The sequence below is a fragment of the Myxocyprinus asiaticus genome, chromosome 6 (assembly GCF_019703515.2).
Source record: "Myxocyprinus asiaticus isolate MX2 ecotype Aquarium Trade chromosome 6, UBuf_Myxa_2, whole genome shotgun sequence".
In the NCBI taxonomy this organism is placed as follows: Eukaryota; Metazoa; Chordata; class Actinopteri; order Cypriniformes; family Catostomidae; genus Myxocyprinus; species Myxocyprinus asiaticus.
The window spans coordinates 53,928,823-53,947,160 of record NC_059349.1 but is presented as its reverse complement, the minus strand read 5'-3'; the positions used below and the strand labels follow the sequence as shown (position 1 = coordinate 53,947,160).

At 36.1% G+C, this 18,338-nt stretch overlaps 1 protein-coding gene across 1 annotated transcript; it reads left to right on the top strand.

Moving 5' to 3' along the window:
- The first annotated feature begins 1,068 nt into the window (after nucleotides 1-1,068).
- Nucleotides 1,069-18,238, top strand: LOC127443030 (armadillo repeat-containing protein 6-like). Its single transcript, XM_051701509.1, has 7 exons — nucleotides 1,069-1,560; nucleotides 4,814-4,899; nucleotides 4,988-5,555; nucleotides 9,813-9,958; nucleotides 10,088-10,219; nucleotides 12,653-12,790; nucleotides 16,281-18,238. The coding sequence occupies exons 1-7, from the start codon at nucleotides 1,308-1,310 to the stop codon at nucleotides 16,491-16,493; spliced, it is 1,536 nt and encodes a 511-aa protein (XP_051557469.1). The 5' UTR covers nucleotides 1,069-1,307; the 3' UTR covers nucleotides 16,494-18,238.
- Nucleotides 18,239-18,338: the final 100 nt, after the last annotated feature.

Below are 18,338 nucleotides of genomic sequence, written 5' to 3'. Positions count from 1 at the left end.
GCTCTATAATACAGCAAACAGAAAATAGGAAAAAAGCTTGTATTTGCTCCATAGGCTAAACATGAGAAAAATGGCGCCATCTTGTGGAAAATATTACAACTGTACATTTTGAACTCAGGGCTCCGTAATGAAAGCATAATATCCTAGAATTCATGATTTTATGCTTTAATGGCACTGGGATCAAATATTGCAGTTTTAATGGGTTTCAATGGGGACATTTTTGTCCTGAAGGTCCTGAGTGTAACTATTTTTGTACACAGTGTATTATAGATGTATTATAGGAACTGAGGTTGAAATATCAAAATTCCCTCCAAAAATTCACACCTTTGGCAAAATTTATGCCGTCAAGTTTATTGAACTTGCAATTTTCTCCAAAAAGTGCAAAATATCTTTACCATCACTAAAAACATCAAAAAATAAAATAAAAATCTATTTGAAGGTTTATCAAGGTCACGATTAGATCTTTATGTGATATATGTTTTAACGTGATGAAACGTAGTACATTAATAAACAAATGGGCACTGATATAAAATATCTCAAATAAGTAATCAAAATAAATACAGAAATACACATTTACATTTATTTCTGCACATATTATTATATACATTTTATGCTGACGTATGCATTTATTTATATTTTATATCTCTAAAATTACTTATTTATATGCTTAATAATAATGTATGTGTTGCTAGATATATTTATTTATCTATGACTTTATTTATTTATTTATTTAAAATACAAAAACAATATTTTACAGAGTAAGCAATGCTTCAATATTATTCCCTGTCAAAAGCTCCTTTTGTATGGAATGGGAAGTGTGTTTAAATAAATATTTCTTAATTAAATTGCACGCTTTTGCTGAAGAAATGTACACTTTACCGCGAGGGGGAAACGCATGAAATCTGAAGGCGGAACGTATGTTTCTTACAGGTTTAACCCGAGCGCCGTTAAAGAACGCACTATCGCAGCGCTTTCTGCAATTCACGAAATATTTACGTCAGTTAAATTCCGCTGCCTTTAGTTACTGTGGCACGCTTACTCTTTTACCGTACTGCCTTCTGTTCTCCTGGGCGGGGTTTTGATGTGTAACAAGATTATTATCAGTCTTGTTGGAAACATTTTTGTTTAACGTTTGATTCGAATGAGCGAAACTCTCAGGTAGTAACTTTACAGTGTAAAAATGTTAAATTTTTAATACATAATGTATTTGTCTGAGTCACGCTTGCTTGCAGTGTATGGTTACCATGGTACAGTGATGTTATCACATGGTAATACATTAGTACTTTGATATATACCATGATATTTATATGGTACTTCAGTGCCTTGATATTGCCATTGAGCAGGTCTTAAAAACATGGTACTTTAGAATACATTTGGACAAACATGACATTGAAACTGAACCTGTGTTGTGTTGTTTTGGAGCAATTTCTGTTGCAGTCATGGCCAAACGGAGGATAACACAGGAGACTTTTGATGCAGTGGTCAGAGAAAACATTGAGGAGTTTGACATGGAGGGAAATGAAGCATTGGAAGAGGCCATCAAACAGTTTGAGTCTCAATGTGAGTTAACCGCATACATTTTGCCAAAGGTGTGTATTTTTGGGGGAATTTAGGAATTTCAACCTCAGTTCCTATAGTACATCTATAATACACTGTGTACACAAAATAGTTACACTCAGGACCTTCCGGAATGCAATATTTGATCCCAGTGCCATTAAAGCATAAAATCATGAATTCTGTGATATTATGCTTTCATTACGGAGCCCTGGCTTCAAAATTTACATTTTTAATATTTTCCACCAGATGGCGCCATTTTTCTCATGTTTAGCCTATGGAGTATATACATGCTTTTCCCCTGTTTTCTGTTTGCTGTATTATAGAGCACTGCAGGCCAATTGAATAAATGATGCAGCTAAAATTGTGTCGGTGTGTTGGTATGGATGTCAGAGTGTGTTTTGTATGTGTGTATTGAGAAGTGTGTGTGTGTGTGTGTGTGTGTCCAGGTATTTCCTACGTTGTGGGGACCAAATGTCCCCACAAGGATAGTGAAACCTGAATTTTTTTTTAAGTTTGTACAGTATAAAAACCATTATGTCTATGGAGATTCCTCATAAAACATGAAAACCCAACGTGTGTGTGAGTGTAAAAAACAACAGTGGCATTATGTAAACAAACGGACCTTTAAAGGGTAAAAATCCTGAATGAATATTTGGTAGTTATGATCAGGACTGATGCTATGATAAGTGAAAGTGGAAAATAATATTCATATATAATATAATTATGACAGTTTTTTGACGCGGACATTTTCATCCTCTAAGGACCTCCGAGTAACTTTTTTAAATTGACGTACAAGGGTTAAAATAAACATTGTGTTACTGGGAACTCCAAACATAAAATGTGTTTAAAATTATTGAAAATGATTTTTTTTTAAATAGTGCCAGTTACAGCATTTAAAATACACGCTTTCCTTTTTTATTGTTGACAAATTGTAACCTAAAAATCTTGATGTTAAAAAAGGAAAAATAATGTTCATATTATTTGTTAAACTACCTGCCATGTGTATTATGTATATTGTGTGCAAACTGGAACTGTATAAATTACTTTGTGCATTTCGTACACTGCAAAAAATTATTTTACTACTGAGTATTTTTGTCTTATTTTCTGGTAAAATATCTAAACATCATATGTGGTTCAAAAAAGACCAAGCGTCTAGTTTTCCTATATAAACCATGTGTCCACAATCCAGAAATAATAATAGCCACAATATGTAGAAGGGTTGGTTCTCCTAAGAACATGTAATATTTATTTTCTCATTCTCGTGTTAGTACAGAAAAAACGCCATAAATAGACGTGACAGTTGTGAAACCAGCACTTAGCTATAGGCTACATGATGAGGGAAACCATCCAAAAAGCTTTGAAATCAGCAGACGTCTGAGATATCAGTATGATATCTATTAATGATGCATGATTGATTGAAATAAGATTGAAATCACAATGTGGCTTTGTGTGATTAATAAACCTTAAAAGGTTTTAAACTGCAAAAACTGAAGTGCAAAAAATATTTTTGAAGAACAGAATAATTTTTTTCCATATAAATCATCATGTTATCATATTTAGTCTTTTTTTTAATGTCTTTTTTGTCTAATATGTAGCCATCGTTGAGGCATTTCATATTTTACTGCCAAACATAGAAATTGCCTTTATTTCTGTTATACAGTGTGGCAGGGTGAGCAAGAGACAGACACAGTGGGTGTGGCGTCAAGCCTCGGAGAGGCATTTATTGGAAATAATAATAAATGTAAAATGTCCATAAAGGGGATAATAAAGTGCAGCAGCAGCGACGTGAGCTGTTCACCACCGGCGACTCATTAATGCATCCGGGGGTCCGAGGAACGGGTCCGAGGAACGGGTCCAGCGGCACGTCCAACTCCGAACACTCCCAGCTCTGGTCCTGGGCGCGCGAGGATGCCAGTGTGCACACATGGAGATTTGAAGCCAGCTCCCCGAGAAGAGGTGCGCTCTGCACTTTAAAGACAGCGGTGATGAAGCGTTATTCACATCAGATGTGCTTCATTCACCGCTGTCAGTACGAGGCTTATTAATTATGCACATCTTCTCGCTATCCTGCCCAACTTTCATCGTGAGCCTGGCTGAAGGGCCGCCCTAAGAGATGGGGCGACGATGACGAGCCGGAGGGGCGGATCATTCCGCCACATCTCCCCCCCCAAGCATCACCCCGTCGGCACCTCCTCCCACGCTCGTATCCTATCATGGAGTTCAGAGCCGGAGGTGCACACTCTTTAGCCGCCCACATGGGAATGCTACTTCCTCAACTGGGCCCTACGGTCGGAGTAGACGTATGGGGGATACCTCTCCGGGCCAGCTCTCCCTCTCACTCGCACCCGGGTGGGAACAGAGAAAAAACACAAATTAATATGACAGCCTCACCCAGCCACAGGGTAAATGCTTATTAAATGCCACTTACCCTTTACTGCAGTTGGGAGGCTGTCCTCGTGCTTTCTCCGTCCCACTCCAGGCTTTCCATCCAACTGGTGAATGAGGGGAAGAGTGACGTCACTGTTGGTGCCCAACTGCACCGTCTCTGCCCGCAAAAGTACCCGCATTCTCCACCACTGTGGCAGGGTGAGCAAGAGACAGACACAGTGGGTGTGGCGTCAAGCCTCGGAGAGGCATTTATTGGAAATAATAATAAACGTAAAATGTCCATAAAGGGAATAATAAAGTGTCCAAGGGGGAATATTGTTCATAATAAAGGGGGTATCTGGCATCCTCGCGGTGAGACGGGGCTCTGTGAAGGGCGGGGTAGTGTCCATAGAATGGCCCATGCATGAGCTGGGTCTGTCGGCCACTCACGCTTCCCTCCAGGGTCCACAGCGTGAGGGGCGGCAGTGTCCTTCAGGCCGCCAAGCGGCGAAGTGAGCTGTTCACCCCCGGCGACTCATTAATGCGTCCGGGGGTCAGAGGAACGGGTCCGGCGGCGCGTCCAACTCCAAACCCTCCCAGCTCTGGTTCTGGGTGCGCGAGGATGCCAGTGTGTACGCACATGGAGATTTGACCGCTTTAAAGACAGCGGTGATGAAGCGTTATTCACATCAGGTGTGCTTCATTCACCGCTGTCAGAACGAGGCTTATTAATTATGCACCTCTTCTCGCTCTCCTGCCCAACTCTCTCTTGTTTATTCAGTTCAGTTAGATTTTTATAGCACTTTTCAAAATACAAATCATTCCAAAGCAGCTTTAAACTTGTGTTTGTGGTGATTGGATGATAAAGTGATTTTAATTTTATTCAAAGGTGTGGACCTCAGCAACATTGTGAAGGCAGTGCCAAAAGTGTCTTCTGAAGAAAACACAGAAGACCAAACTCATGAGGTTCTTCAGGTATGTTTACGTTCACGTTCTACGACATGACATGTTCGGATGTCAAACATTAACTCTGTAATATCAAGAATACTGGCATGTTTTCCAGGCTTTAGAGTCCCTTAAATCTGCAGTGGCGTCATCGTCCACATCTGTACTGGAGGATCTGCGAGTGTTCACAAAGCAGTGCTCTGTGGACTTTGCTCAGAGATACCTGGCAGCTCAAAAGGACGCGTATCCCACTATCCTCACCTGCTGCCAGAGAGCCGGAGAAGAGAAGGAGGCGCTCTCCGTCGCTCTTGTCGCTCTCTCCGCGCTAACAGACGGCCAGCCGGATCTCCTGGATGTGGAAGGACGAGAGTTTTTGATCGGAGCTTTAACGACGCACCAGTCGGACCCCGCTCTCACCTGCCTGTGCATCCGTATCATTCGACACTTCTGTCTGAAACATGAGAATAACAGGCAGGCTTTTGTGAAGGCAGGTGCTTTGGCACTGCTCACCGGGAGCATCACACGCCACACCGAACATCCTGAGGTCGTGAGGGAGGCCTGTCTCGCGCTGAGGGTCATGACCTTCGACGATGACGTGCGTGTGCCTTTTGGACAAGCCCATGAACATGCTAAGATGATCGTGATGGAGCAGAACGGACTGAAAGTCATTACTGAAGCTGCTAAAGGTGAGCTTTACTGTTACCTAAGCCGGTAGGGACATTTTGGGCGATACTCATAGCAAATAATTATTTTTATAGTATGATTAATAACAATAAATCTATACTGTTTTCCCTATTTTTAATCAAAATGTAAACTTACATTACTCAAGTAAAATGAGGCATAAAACATAAAAAAATGCATTAGAAAAGATGGATAACTGTTTAGTAATTTTGAAAATCGTTGTATAAAAAACAAAAAAGTGTAATATAATATATAAATATATTGCAAAGCCTTAGTTCAGATTGGTGTATAATACTCCATAACATTAGGTCACAGAACTTTATATAATTTGGGCTCTTTCTATAACATGGCGGGAAGTAATAAATCTCACTAAAAAAAATTATATTCAATTTTTACTCAAATTGTAGTGTTGACAGCATTCATCAAGCTCTCCCATTCGACCCGGTTACTAAAGTTACGAAAGTAACAAAAATCATCAAACAAATATTTTTCTTTAATTAATGGGAAATATACACTATATTGCCAAAAGTATTCGCTCACCCATCCAAACAATTGAATTCAGGTGTTCCAATCACTTCCATGGCCACAGGTGTATAAAATGAAGCACCTAGGCATGCAGACTGCTTCTACAAACATTTGTGAAAGAATGGGCCGCTCTCAGGAGCTCAGTGAATTCCAGCGTGGTACTGTGATAGGATGCCACCTGTGCAACAAGTCCAGTCGTGAAATTTCCTCGCTACTAAATATTCCACAGTCAACTGTCAGTGGTATTATAACAAAGTGGAAGCGATTGGGAATGACAGCAACTCAGCCACGAAGTGGTAGGCCACATAAAATGACAGAGCGGGGTCAGCGGATGCTGAGGCGCATAGTGCGCCGAGGTCGCCAACTTTCTGCAGAGTCAATCGCTACAGACCTCCAGAGTTCATGTGGCCTTCAGATTAGCTCAAGAACAGTGCGTAGAGAGCTTCATGGAATGGGTTTCCATGGCCGAGCAGCTGCATCCAAGCCATACATCACCAAGTGCAATGCAAAGCGTCGGATGCAGTGATGTAAAGCACGCCGCCACTGGACTCTAGAGCAGTGGAGACGCGTTCTCTGGAGTGATGAATCATGCTTCTCCATCTGGCAATCTGATGGATGAGTCTGGGTTTGGTGGTTGCCAGGAGAACGGTACTTGTCTGACTGCATTGTGCCAACTGTGAAGTTTGGTGGAGAGGGGATTATGGTGTGGGGTTGTTTTTCAGGAGCTGGGCTTGGCCCCTTAGTTCCCGTGAAAGGAACTCTGAATGCTTCAGCATACCAAGAGATTTTGGACAATTCCATGCTCCCAACTTTGTGGGAACAGTTTGGGGATGACCCCTTCCTGTTCCAACATGACTGCACACCAGTGCACAAAGCAAGGTCCATAAAGACATGGATGAGTTAGTTTGGTGTGGAAGAACTTGACTGGCCTGCACAGAGTCCTGACCTCAACCCGATAGAGCACCTTTGGGATGAATTAGAGCGAAGACTGCGAGCCAGGCCTTCTCGTCCAACATCAGTGTCTGACCTCACAAATGCGCTTCTGGAAGAATGGTCAATAATTTCCATAAACACAATCCTAAACCTTGTGGAAAGCCTTCCCAGAAGAGTTGAAGCTGTTATAGCTGCAAAGGGTGGGCCGACGTCGTATTAAACCCTATGGATTAAGAATGGGATGTCACTTAAGTTCATATGCGTCTAAAGGCAGGTGAGCGAATACTTTTGGCAATATAGTTACATTAATAAAAAAATAATAAATTAACATTTTGTTTCAGAATTATCCAGCCCCTAATAAGTTAAAAATACTTAATTTTACTACATCTACAACCCTGTTATTTGCGACTAGTGTGGCACGATTTTGACAAAAACCATAATTATTGATTATTTCCCTTGATACTTATATTTTATGCATTAGTAAATCAAGACAGTGTCTAAAGAGTCAACTTCACATTGGCCCTCTTAGCAGGATGAAAAACAAAACTGTTATTCAAATGTTGACAGAATACAAATAATAAAAAAGGGCAAAATTGCAAAAAATATATTTTTTTAACTGCTTAATTACCAAACGTGTATAGGCTCTTTAAAGACCCGAGATATGTAATAGTGCCGCTTTTTTTGCACTTCCATAAATCATATTTGTATGTAAATTTCATATCTATATAAGTTTACTATCACAGGATCTACAGTATATTTATTTCTTTATTACAAGACAAATGAGTGCTGTTTTCATACAAATGACTATATCACATTGAATTTCTGTGTGACAATGGTGAATTATTTGTATTCTATATGTGTGTACATGTACATGTTATACTTGTTATTTCTTACTCAAGGTGGCGCTGATGTTTCAATGATTGATTTCTATTTGACATTTCTATTTGATGAAGCAGCAACGTGGAAGTAAACTATAGCAAGTTTAACACATGAACAGTATGATTTGACTATTGTCATTTGGGTTTACTACTGAAATTATGTAAGTTGTGCATCTAATTACACTCAAATAGTGCCTGAGAAAATACATATGTGTAGCTTATGTGTAGCTCAATATGTGTTTGACAGCCATTTGCGTCTCATAAATTTTAGTTTTTAACCCTCCTATGGTATTAAAAAATGGCACCTTCTTTTGGTCATTTTTGACCGGAAGGGTCAGATGTGTAACCCTTTTTTTTTTTGATGACAATTATACCATTTCTTCTTCCCTGAAGTAAGAACAATACAATTATGCATTTCTTTTGTGATTTTATGCTATTTTGATATTTTCTACATGTAAATTTCTACATTTTACGAATTTGCATATACAAATAAGTAAAGTTTTGGAGAAAAAAAAAGTTTGCCATCTGGTGAACAAAATATAAATAACATGACTTGAACACCATGTCATGCCAGTAACAGCCAGTAGATGACTGTAGACACATACGGTGTAGTCTGATGGCTTGTTGTAACCTAATTTGATATTTTATCACAAGATATGCATTTGGATATTTATTTAGACATTATCAAACTATTATTTGTCAAAGTTTAGCATTTTAAAATTGATTTGAAGTGTCAGTTTTTGCAGTTTATGTCATTATGCTTGCAATCAAACCTGACCATGGTGTTACAAAGAGAAGACACAGAATAATCATTTTTCTACCAATAATTTATTTCAAACATAAAAATTTAATAAATCAAAGTAAAAGCATAAAAATGTCAAGAAAATGAACATCAAGAAACAGAAATGAACTGCAAAATTCTGAAAATTCAGTTAGAGTATGACAGAAGAATAAGAGTAAACATTTTGCAATTTCAATCTTTCTATAGCAAAAAAATTATTTTGCAAATGTGTGTGTGTGTGTGTCAGAGTGCTGTCATCAGCTGGAAAACAACAGATGACTTGTAATGCCAACAATGACAAAAAGATGGCTGTAGAGCTCCACATATTGATGCCCTGGTTCTGTGTGTGTATGTTTAGCATTGTGACTGATTTATTTGTTGTTGTTTTTTGACAAATGTTAAAAAAGCTCTGTTTTATAGTGTCACCAGTTTATTTTTGTGTGTGTAAGTCTGTTTTTGTGTGTGTAAATGTGTTTGTGTGTGAGTGTGTGTGTATGTTTTGCACTGAGGATGTTTTAAAGTCTCACCCTGTAATTTCTGTCTGTTTTTTCTGCATTGTGGCTGATTTATTTATTGTATTTGACAGATAAAAAATAAAATAAAAAAATTGCTCTGTTTTTTGGTCTTTCCCATTCATTTTCAATGGCCGGTCAATTCTGACCGCGAATACCAAAGGTGTGCTTTTTTTCTTTTTTTTCTTTTAGGACCACTAAGACTTCAAGCCCAATTTTTTTCCCCCGTATGTTCACCAAGTCTTGTACTGCTCAGATAAAGGAAACCATTTTTATTAAATTTAAAGTACTATAGGAGGTTTAAGTAATGAAGCATGTTTCTATATATTTGTTGCAGTATCTCTTTGATATATGAAAAATAAAACATCAAAATATATCTGAATTTACTCCATTCTTTTATTTTCTAATTGTCTAAAAAATGCTTTGAAAATTTGACACTGTCTGGGCATTTTGTAGATCCATTTGTGTTAGATATATGTGCCGGGTCGCTAAAGACCTGAATATGTAATAATGTTTGGCGAAACACCTATGCATTTTAGGGTTAATTGTGTAGACCTACTTACAGCCCTGTTACCCATTGTGGCATATTTTTGACGATGATTGTGTGGTAACTTTTAATTGTGCTTTTCTCAGCTCACCCAGAGAACACGGCAGTGCTCAGTGAACTCTGTGCCACCCTCTCTCGTCTCGCTGTGAGAAATGAGTTCTGTCAGGACATCGTAGAGCTCGGAGGCTTGAAATTCATGATAAAACTCCTGGCTGACAGTTTAGATTGTCAGGTGAGCAGATGAATCTGATAATATTAAGTTTATCCATGAAATGTATCCTGATGAACAGAAGTTAACTGAAAGACATCTTAATGTTCTTTATAATGATTTATGTTTATTTGTGTTTATGTTGTCCTCCAGGAACTTGTAAAGCAGGTGCTCAATGCATTGAAGGCCATCGCAGGAAATGATGATGTCAAAGATGCCATTGTGAATACGGGCGGGGCAGAACTGATTGTCATATCGATGAACCGTCACATGGCCAATGCACAGGTGTGACCTCTACTAGTGCATGTCTTTGACCCCAATCATACCTGCTGCTAACTTGTGTTCATATTTCAAGGGGAGGGTCTCTGATTTCATAATGACATACATCAATCACTATGTCATTGTGTTATTGTGTGATAGTAAAGCACGAAAAAGTCAGAAAAGACAAGGAAAGTGCGAATAAATCCGGCATACTGTTCCTCCCAGATGCAGTTGAAATATAATTTATTTCTTATTAATCTTAATGTTAATTTCAACGTATAATAAATTTTTTTTAAAATCAATAATTGTTTGTTAACATTAGTTAATGCACTATGAACTAACAATAACTAACAAACACTTGAATTTTTATTAACTAACTTTAACAAAGATTAATAAACGCTGTAAACAATATACGTATTGACTAATGTTAACGAATTGAACCTTATTGTAAAGTGTTACCAAAAAGAAAATACAAAATTTGGCTTTAGAATGCGAAATATTTTTTTTTTCCATATTCATGAACATAAGTCAATCATTGGTCTACATTTCATAACAATCAATTTTGCAGTTGAATTCATCAATCAGTCTAAGATTTATTATAAAGGCTTTTTTAAGGACGCATCAATGTACACCTGCGTCCGACGGACTCTTTTGGAGCGTCTCTGTTGCGTCGCATCATAAACGTACCATTTTTAGGTCTCTTTGTCAAGTTTGAAACTTAGAAAAACACATCTTGAGATCCCTGCATTCAGATTTGCTCATCTTGTGCAGTAAGTGTGGTGTGGTTTGTTCTCTGTATAAGCTGCACGTTGCCTATACAGCTGGAGTTTCGTTTACTGCCCCCTGGAGAAAACAGGTGGTACTTCAAACTTGAATTGCTCTGATGGAAGGAATATTCCTTATTACGGTCCAGGGACATGATTAATTGTGTTAATTTTTTTAACACATTATTTTTTATGTAATTAATTGCACTGAATTAACGTGTTAAATCGACAGCCCTAATTTAAACTCTCTTATTTTTGCTCAGCGGTTGATTGACAGCTGAGGGATAGTGCTGTGCTGCTGTCCGGGAAGCATTAGGATGGATTCGTGTATACACCTCACATGTGATGTGGTCACATGCCTGAATTCATAACTGCTGGAAGTGTAGTTTTTCCTGTATGAATTACCCATAAATATGCGATCAAGTGTTTTAAAGCTGAAGTCTGTAATTTCTGTGCCACCAAACAGAATTGGATGCGATTTTTATAAAAATAAATAAATAGTCTGCATGTGCTGTTAGCTTCAAAGTTTATGTGTGCTGGTGTCTCCTGTCTGTATTGTGTATTATTACAGTGTTTGTTTTTTTAGAGCGGTTCTGTGCTCCATCTCATGCTCAGAGTAACAGAAGTGCTCCGAGTTCGGTTCTGTTTGCTTATGTGCGCTGAGCACGCTTTATTTAAAGTGCTCCAGATTCAATTTAATTTAACTTTTGCATAATTCCAAAGTTGCACATTATACAGATGTTGTGAACTCTGCTACAACCAGAACACTTAAGGTGTTCCTGCGTTTCCCGACAAAATAAAAGATTGATTATATGATAAAATAAAACTTCATTATATTACTATTGTATAATAATAATAACTAATATTATATTTTTATTAATATAATATTCAAGTTGACGGGGTTCCAAAAAATAATGATGATCACAAAGTGGACAAAAACAGGTGCACAGTGGACAGATACATTGTGAATATGAAGAAAACAGTTTTTCTTTCTCTTTGTTTCACTGTTTTATTTATTAATTTGTTTATTTTTGGCTGTAGTGAAAAATGTCTTTTTTAGTTTTTAGTCTTTTTATTGGCAGTACGACATGGGCAAAACATCTTGGTCATAATAATTAATAATTTACATTATTTTGGTCAAAAGGCTACTATACCAAAGTTATTTTAGGATTTACGAATTTCAATTTTTATAACAAAATTCCTTAAAATTAAATTGCGTAATCTTTAACAAAAAAGATTTGTTTGTAATGAACCATAATGAATTTAATCTTGTTAAAAATGACATTTTGTTATGAAATTGAAATGCGCAAATCTTAAAAATAGGCTAAAATATTTTTTTGGAGTGTAGTTTTTTTGTTTATCAAATCGCAGTTCACATCGCAATCAGAATATTTTTCAAAATAATCGCAATATACAGTCCAGATTGGTGCAGCCCTAAATACATAATTAGTCAAATTTAATGATGTTAATATATTTGTGTTGGACTAATGAAGTTCCTTTGTTGTGTGACTGTGTTGAATTTCTTTGAATTGCAATTCAGTAAAAAAAAAAATTATTTTTCTATTATTCAAATTCCAGTTCTAGATTTTGTATTGAAAGGAAGCCAATTCTTAAATGATGAATTTTTGCCCTGAAAACTGAATCGGTGAGGTTTCTCAAGCTGTTTTTCTCTGTATTTTTGTTATGTTTTCAGGTGTGTGAACAGGGATGTGCAGCGCTATGTGTGCTCGCTCTACGTAAACCCAATAACTGTACAGTCATTATGGAGTGTGGCGGAGCGCTGGCAACACTGCAGGCCATGAAGAATCATCCAGCTGAAGTCAATGTGCAGGTAACACTATATGATTCCTCACTTTTTATTAAAAGGGTCATATCATACATGATTATAATATTTTATATTTTGCTAGTAAAGTTTTCTGGGGCAAGTTTGATTTAAAGTGTCAGTTTTTGCAGTTTATGTCATTATGCTTGCAATCAAACCTGACCATGGTGTTACAAAGAGAAGACACAGAATATGATTTTTTCCTACCAATAATTCATTTGAAGTAAATGCATAATAATGTAAAGAAAATGAACATCAAGAAACAGAAATGAACTGCAAAATTGTAGAGCTCTGTCATAATTTAATTAATTAATTTGTTTGTTTATTTAATAGGGACAATGCACGTTAATGAACATCGGTATAAAAGTACAAGATGTAAACATGCCGGATTTTAGCAACATTGCTAATTTACATCCGTAGTCCCTAGGCAGGTAACAAAAACAAAGACATTACAAGTGATCGTATACAGATACAAATATACAATACATAAGTGACAGTATACAGTTACAGATACACCATACTCAAGTAGAAAAGGGCAAAATACATTCTACAACATGCCATGTTAAAAGTAATCACAGATCTGGTTTGCCTTAAACCCTTGTTTGAAATGGGTCATGGGAGATGAATTTGATATGTAAAGTGGTAAAAAGTAAAATACACAAGTAGAGAGAGGCAATATACATGGTGCAGCATGCCGAGTTAAAAGTGATCACAAATCTGGTTTACCTTGAATCTTAAAAGTGGAATATGTAGAGCACTCCCTTATTGCAAGTGGTAGGCTGTTTCCAATATTTACTTTACCCTTTACTGACAGCACTGTTTGTCCAAATGTGATGCGCCTATGTGGCACCTCACAGTCCCCTCTAGTGATGGCCCTGGTGCCAATGCCACTGTTTGCCCTCTGTTTAATGAATTCATTTAAAGGGGGTGTGGCAAGCCCCACCTTTAAATGACCATTTAAACTGGCACTTACAATTAAACAGCCCTTTTTTGGCTGCTGTGCCTTTCAGACTTTCTGTAAACACCCTCTTTGCTTTGTTGCAGTCACAAAGGGGTTGCAGGTTTGCTTTCAGGTTCAATAGAGTCTTTGTAAAGCTGCTTTACAACGTGACAGATTTATAGAACAATCTGTGCTGAAATGTGCTGTTTAAACTGTTCAGACTGAAATGATCAGGGATCTTGTTCAAAATAAACTTACGTTGTGATTCTTCAGAAGGATCTGCAGAGTGGCAGGTGCTACACACAGACACAAGCAGCAGAAGATTTCACACACTTTACCACATTTGACTCTTGTCATTAGTTATTCTGCTATTTAGGAATAATAGTATCTGTCTTATTTCCTCATTATTACCTCACTGTGACTGGATGGGTGAGTTCCTGAAAACCAAATAACCAGTTTTGCAAGTTACAGTATGTTTACATAGTACATAAAACACTCAATTGGACTCTTCCTTTAGAAAACAAATTAAAACTACTAAACAATTCTACTACCTGCTTTTTTGTTTTGGTATTCAGTCTACCTAAATAAAATTTAAATGGTTTCTTTTATCAGATCAGTAGAAGACTTGGCTTGACTTTTCCTCCATTTGCCATCTGAATATAAAACAAATAATAAAAAATAAATAAATAAAAAAATGGGCTTGATTCGATAAATCTAAGGGGTCGTAAAAAAAAAAAAAAAAGCTACACCTTTGGTATCTGCGGTTAAAATTGGCCGATAATTGAAAACGAATGGAAAAAAACCAAAAACAGAGCAATTTTCTTTTTATCTGTCAAATACAATCAATAAATCAGCCACGATGCAGAAAAAACAGACAGAAATTACAGGGTGAGACTCTAAAACATCCTCAGTGCAAAAAATACACACCCACTCACATACAAACACATTTACACACACACAAACACACTTATACACACACAAACGCACTTACACACACACTAAGACATTAAGGTGAGATGATAAAATGCACAGAACAAGGGCATTAATAAGTGGAGCTCTACAGCTGTGTTTTTGTCATTGTTGGCATTACAAGTCATATGTTATTTTCCAGCTGATGACAGCACTCTGACATACTCACACGTTTGCAAAATACATTTTAACTATAGATAGTTTGAAATTGCAAAATGTTTACTTTGATTCTTCTGTTTTATACTCTAATTGATTTATTTAAATTTGCAGTTCATTTCTGTTTCTTGATTAGGGGTGTGCAGCGAAGCCATTATCTGTATCTGTAACTGTTACTATCACAAAATTATCTGTATCTGTTTCTGTATTCTGATAGAACCGGATGTGGGCGTGGCTTAAACCGGAAGTGTCTCAAACCGTATTTTAAAATGTAACTCTCTTACGTTTATAGTTTCTGTATATAAAATATGCTCAGATAGGCCTTTTTAAATATTATTATTATTGTTATTATTATTATTATTATTAATAATAATATTAATAATAATAATTATTATTAATTGTAATATTATATTATATATTATTATTATTATTGTATATATTATATTATTGATATAATATTTACTTTTTCTCACCAGATGAAGCTGAATATGTAGGCTACATTAACTGTGGAATGTGTCTCCTGGTATTTCTGACATTAATATCTGCTGAAACAGAATTTTTCTTTATGTCAGTGTTCCGAATATTTTTTCTATTATTCGGATGAATTCATTATTCGTTTTGAAGTCATTATTCATGCCTTTCTGAATAAGGTATTCGGCTTCGGGGCACATCCCTATTCTTGATGTAAATTTGTATGACATTTTTATGCCTTTATTTTGAGTTATTAAAATTTTTAAGTTTGAAATAAATTATTGGTAGAAAAATGATTATTCTGTGTCTTCTCTTTGTAACACCATGGTCAGGTTTGATTGCAAGCTTAATGACATAAACTGCAAAAATCACTTCAAATCCATTTTTAAATGCTAAACTTTAACAAATAATAGTTTGATAATGTCTAAATGTATATCCAAATGCATATCTTATGATAAAATATCAAATTAGGTTACAACAATTCATCAGACTACACAGTATGTGTCTACAGTCATCTACTGGCTGTTACTGGCATGACATGGTGTTCAAGTCATGTTATTTATATTTTGTTCACCAGATTGCAGCAATCTGCCTCCAATTTATGTCACATTCTCATATTTTCTTCATGTTTCAACTTATAGAAGTGTAGATTCTGAATTGTATTGTATTTTTTCAAACATTTGCTTATTTGTATATGCAAATTAATGGTAAAATTTAGACGTTTACATGTAAATAAGATAAAAATAGCATAAAATCCCAAAAGAAATGTATAATTGTATTGGCCTTACTTCAGGGAAGAAGAAATGGTATCATTGTCATCATAAAAAAAAGGGTTACATCATCTGACCCTTCCGGTCAAAAATGACCGCGAATACCAAAGGAAGGTGCCATTTTTAAATACCACAGGAGGGTTAATGAAGTTCTATTCAGTGTTGACTCAAACTCTATTTTTTGCTGTTTCAGAAACAGTCGTGCATGCTGTTGAGAAACCTGGTCGCTCACACACGTGACTTCACTCAGCCGATACTGGAAATGGGAGCGGAAGCACTGATATCCCAGGCTCTGACCGCTCACAGGGACTGTGGCGATGTGGGACGGGCCGCCCTACGAGATCTCGGCTGCCATGTTGAACTGCGAGAACTCTGGACAGGCAAGAAGGGAAGCCTGAGTCACTGAATGAACTGTGATGCCAAATTTCTGCTTCATTCAATCATTCACTATTGAATCATGTGACAGCATGTCTTAACAGTGGAGGTCATACTAAATGTATGCAATTAAACATCCTTTTTAGTGGTATTGAAGTACATCTGCGGTCTGACTTTAAGTTATAGTGTAAATATATTTAATTATTATTATTTCTTTTTGTCAAAGTTTTGTTGCCCCTATTTATGGTTATTAGAGTTGTTTCTACAACAGAATTGAAACTGTGTTGGAATATCTTGTTTTGGAAGAATCAAGTGTACTTAATTCAGATTTGCATTGTGAATTATCACACTGTGGCCCATTGGCTTAATTTAAAGACCATGAGCCTGGCTGTTGGTCAAATGTGTATTCACTGGAGTGCATTGAAAGTTTATTTGTATTTTCTTTTTACATTCCAAAGTGTTTTAATTATGTTGAACATGAGATATTCATGCATACTGAGACAAGATAATATTAGCTCTGTTTAAACCTTGCCTGCAATAGAACATATGTACTGTATTGGTGCAAAACAGTACCCTGGTATTAACATAGTACATTATCCAAAACCCCATGGTTCTACCATGCTACTTGATACTTATTTTTTCAGTACTTCCAAAAAGGAAAAGTTCTGTATCGTATAAAATGGTAATACTATGGTACCATATTCATATACCATGTTGTTTAGCCTACATGATGCTACATATAATTGCATGGGTTTACCATCTGAAAATGGTCTCATTTCAATATCCAAAAAAACCATGGTACTTCCTTATAAGTGGGGTAACTAGTCAAATAGTAATACCATGGTACTTTACAATTGTAAAGCTCTGTAATTGGAATTTTTACTAGTAAAATTCAATTTTAGAGCTCTCTAATGACATTTTTACTATTAAGAATGTAATTGCAGAGCTCTGTGATTCAATTACAGAGCTGTGCAATTAACCATATCTTTAATTATATTTTACTAGTAAAAATTAAATTGTAGTGCTCTGTCACTGGAATACTTAGTAATAAAAATCAAATTAGAGAGCTCTCTAATTGGAATATTTAATAATAAAAAATGAATTGTACAGCTCTCTAATTGAAATTCTTACTAGTAAAAATTTAATTGTAGAGTTCTGTAATTATAAATGAATGGGAGTCAATGAAAACATGACAAGTAAATGTTCAATTGTAAAGCTCTGTAATTTGAATTTTTACTAGTAAAATGCAATCGTAGAGCTCTCTAATGGCATTTTTACTATTATGAATGTATTTGCAGAGCTCTGTGATTCAATTACAGAGCTGTGTAATTAACCATATCTTTAATTATATTTTACTAGTAAAAATTAAATCGTAGATCTCTGTCACTGGAATACTTACTAGTAAAAATCTAATTAGAGAGCTCTCTAATTGGAATTTTTACAAGTAAAAATTCAGTTGTAGAGCTCTCTAAGTGGAGTTATTACTAGTAAAAATGCAATTACTGAGTTATCTTATTGGAATTCTTACTAGTAAAAATTTAATTGTAGAGTTCTGTAATTAAAAATGAATGGGAGTCAATGGAAACATATGACAAATAAATATTCAATTGTAGAGCTCTGTAATTGGAATATTAATGGGTAAAAATGCAGTTTTAGAGCTCTCTAATTGGAAATCTTACTAGTAAAAATGCAGTTTTAGAGCTGTATAATTAAATTTTTAATTGTAAAAATGCAATTATGATGAGTAACGCTGGGAACATTAAAAGATAATTTGGCCTTCTTGTGTCACTCTGCAATCTCTACAAATATTTTCAACTGATATCAACGTTTCATGTCCATTTATTTATTTATTTGGCAAGTATTCTTGTAATAAGCT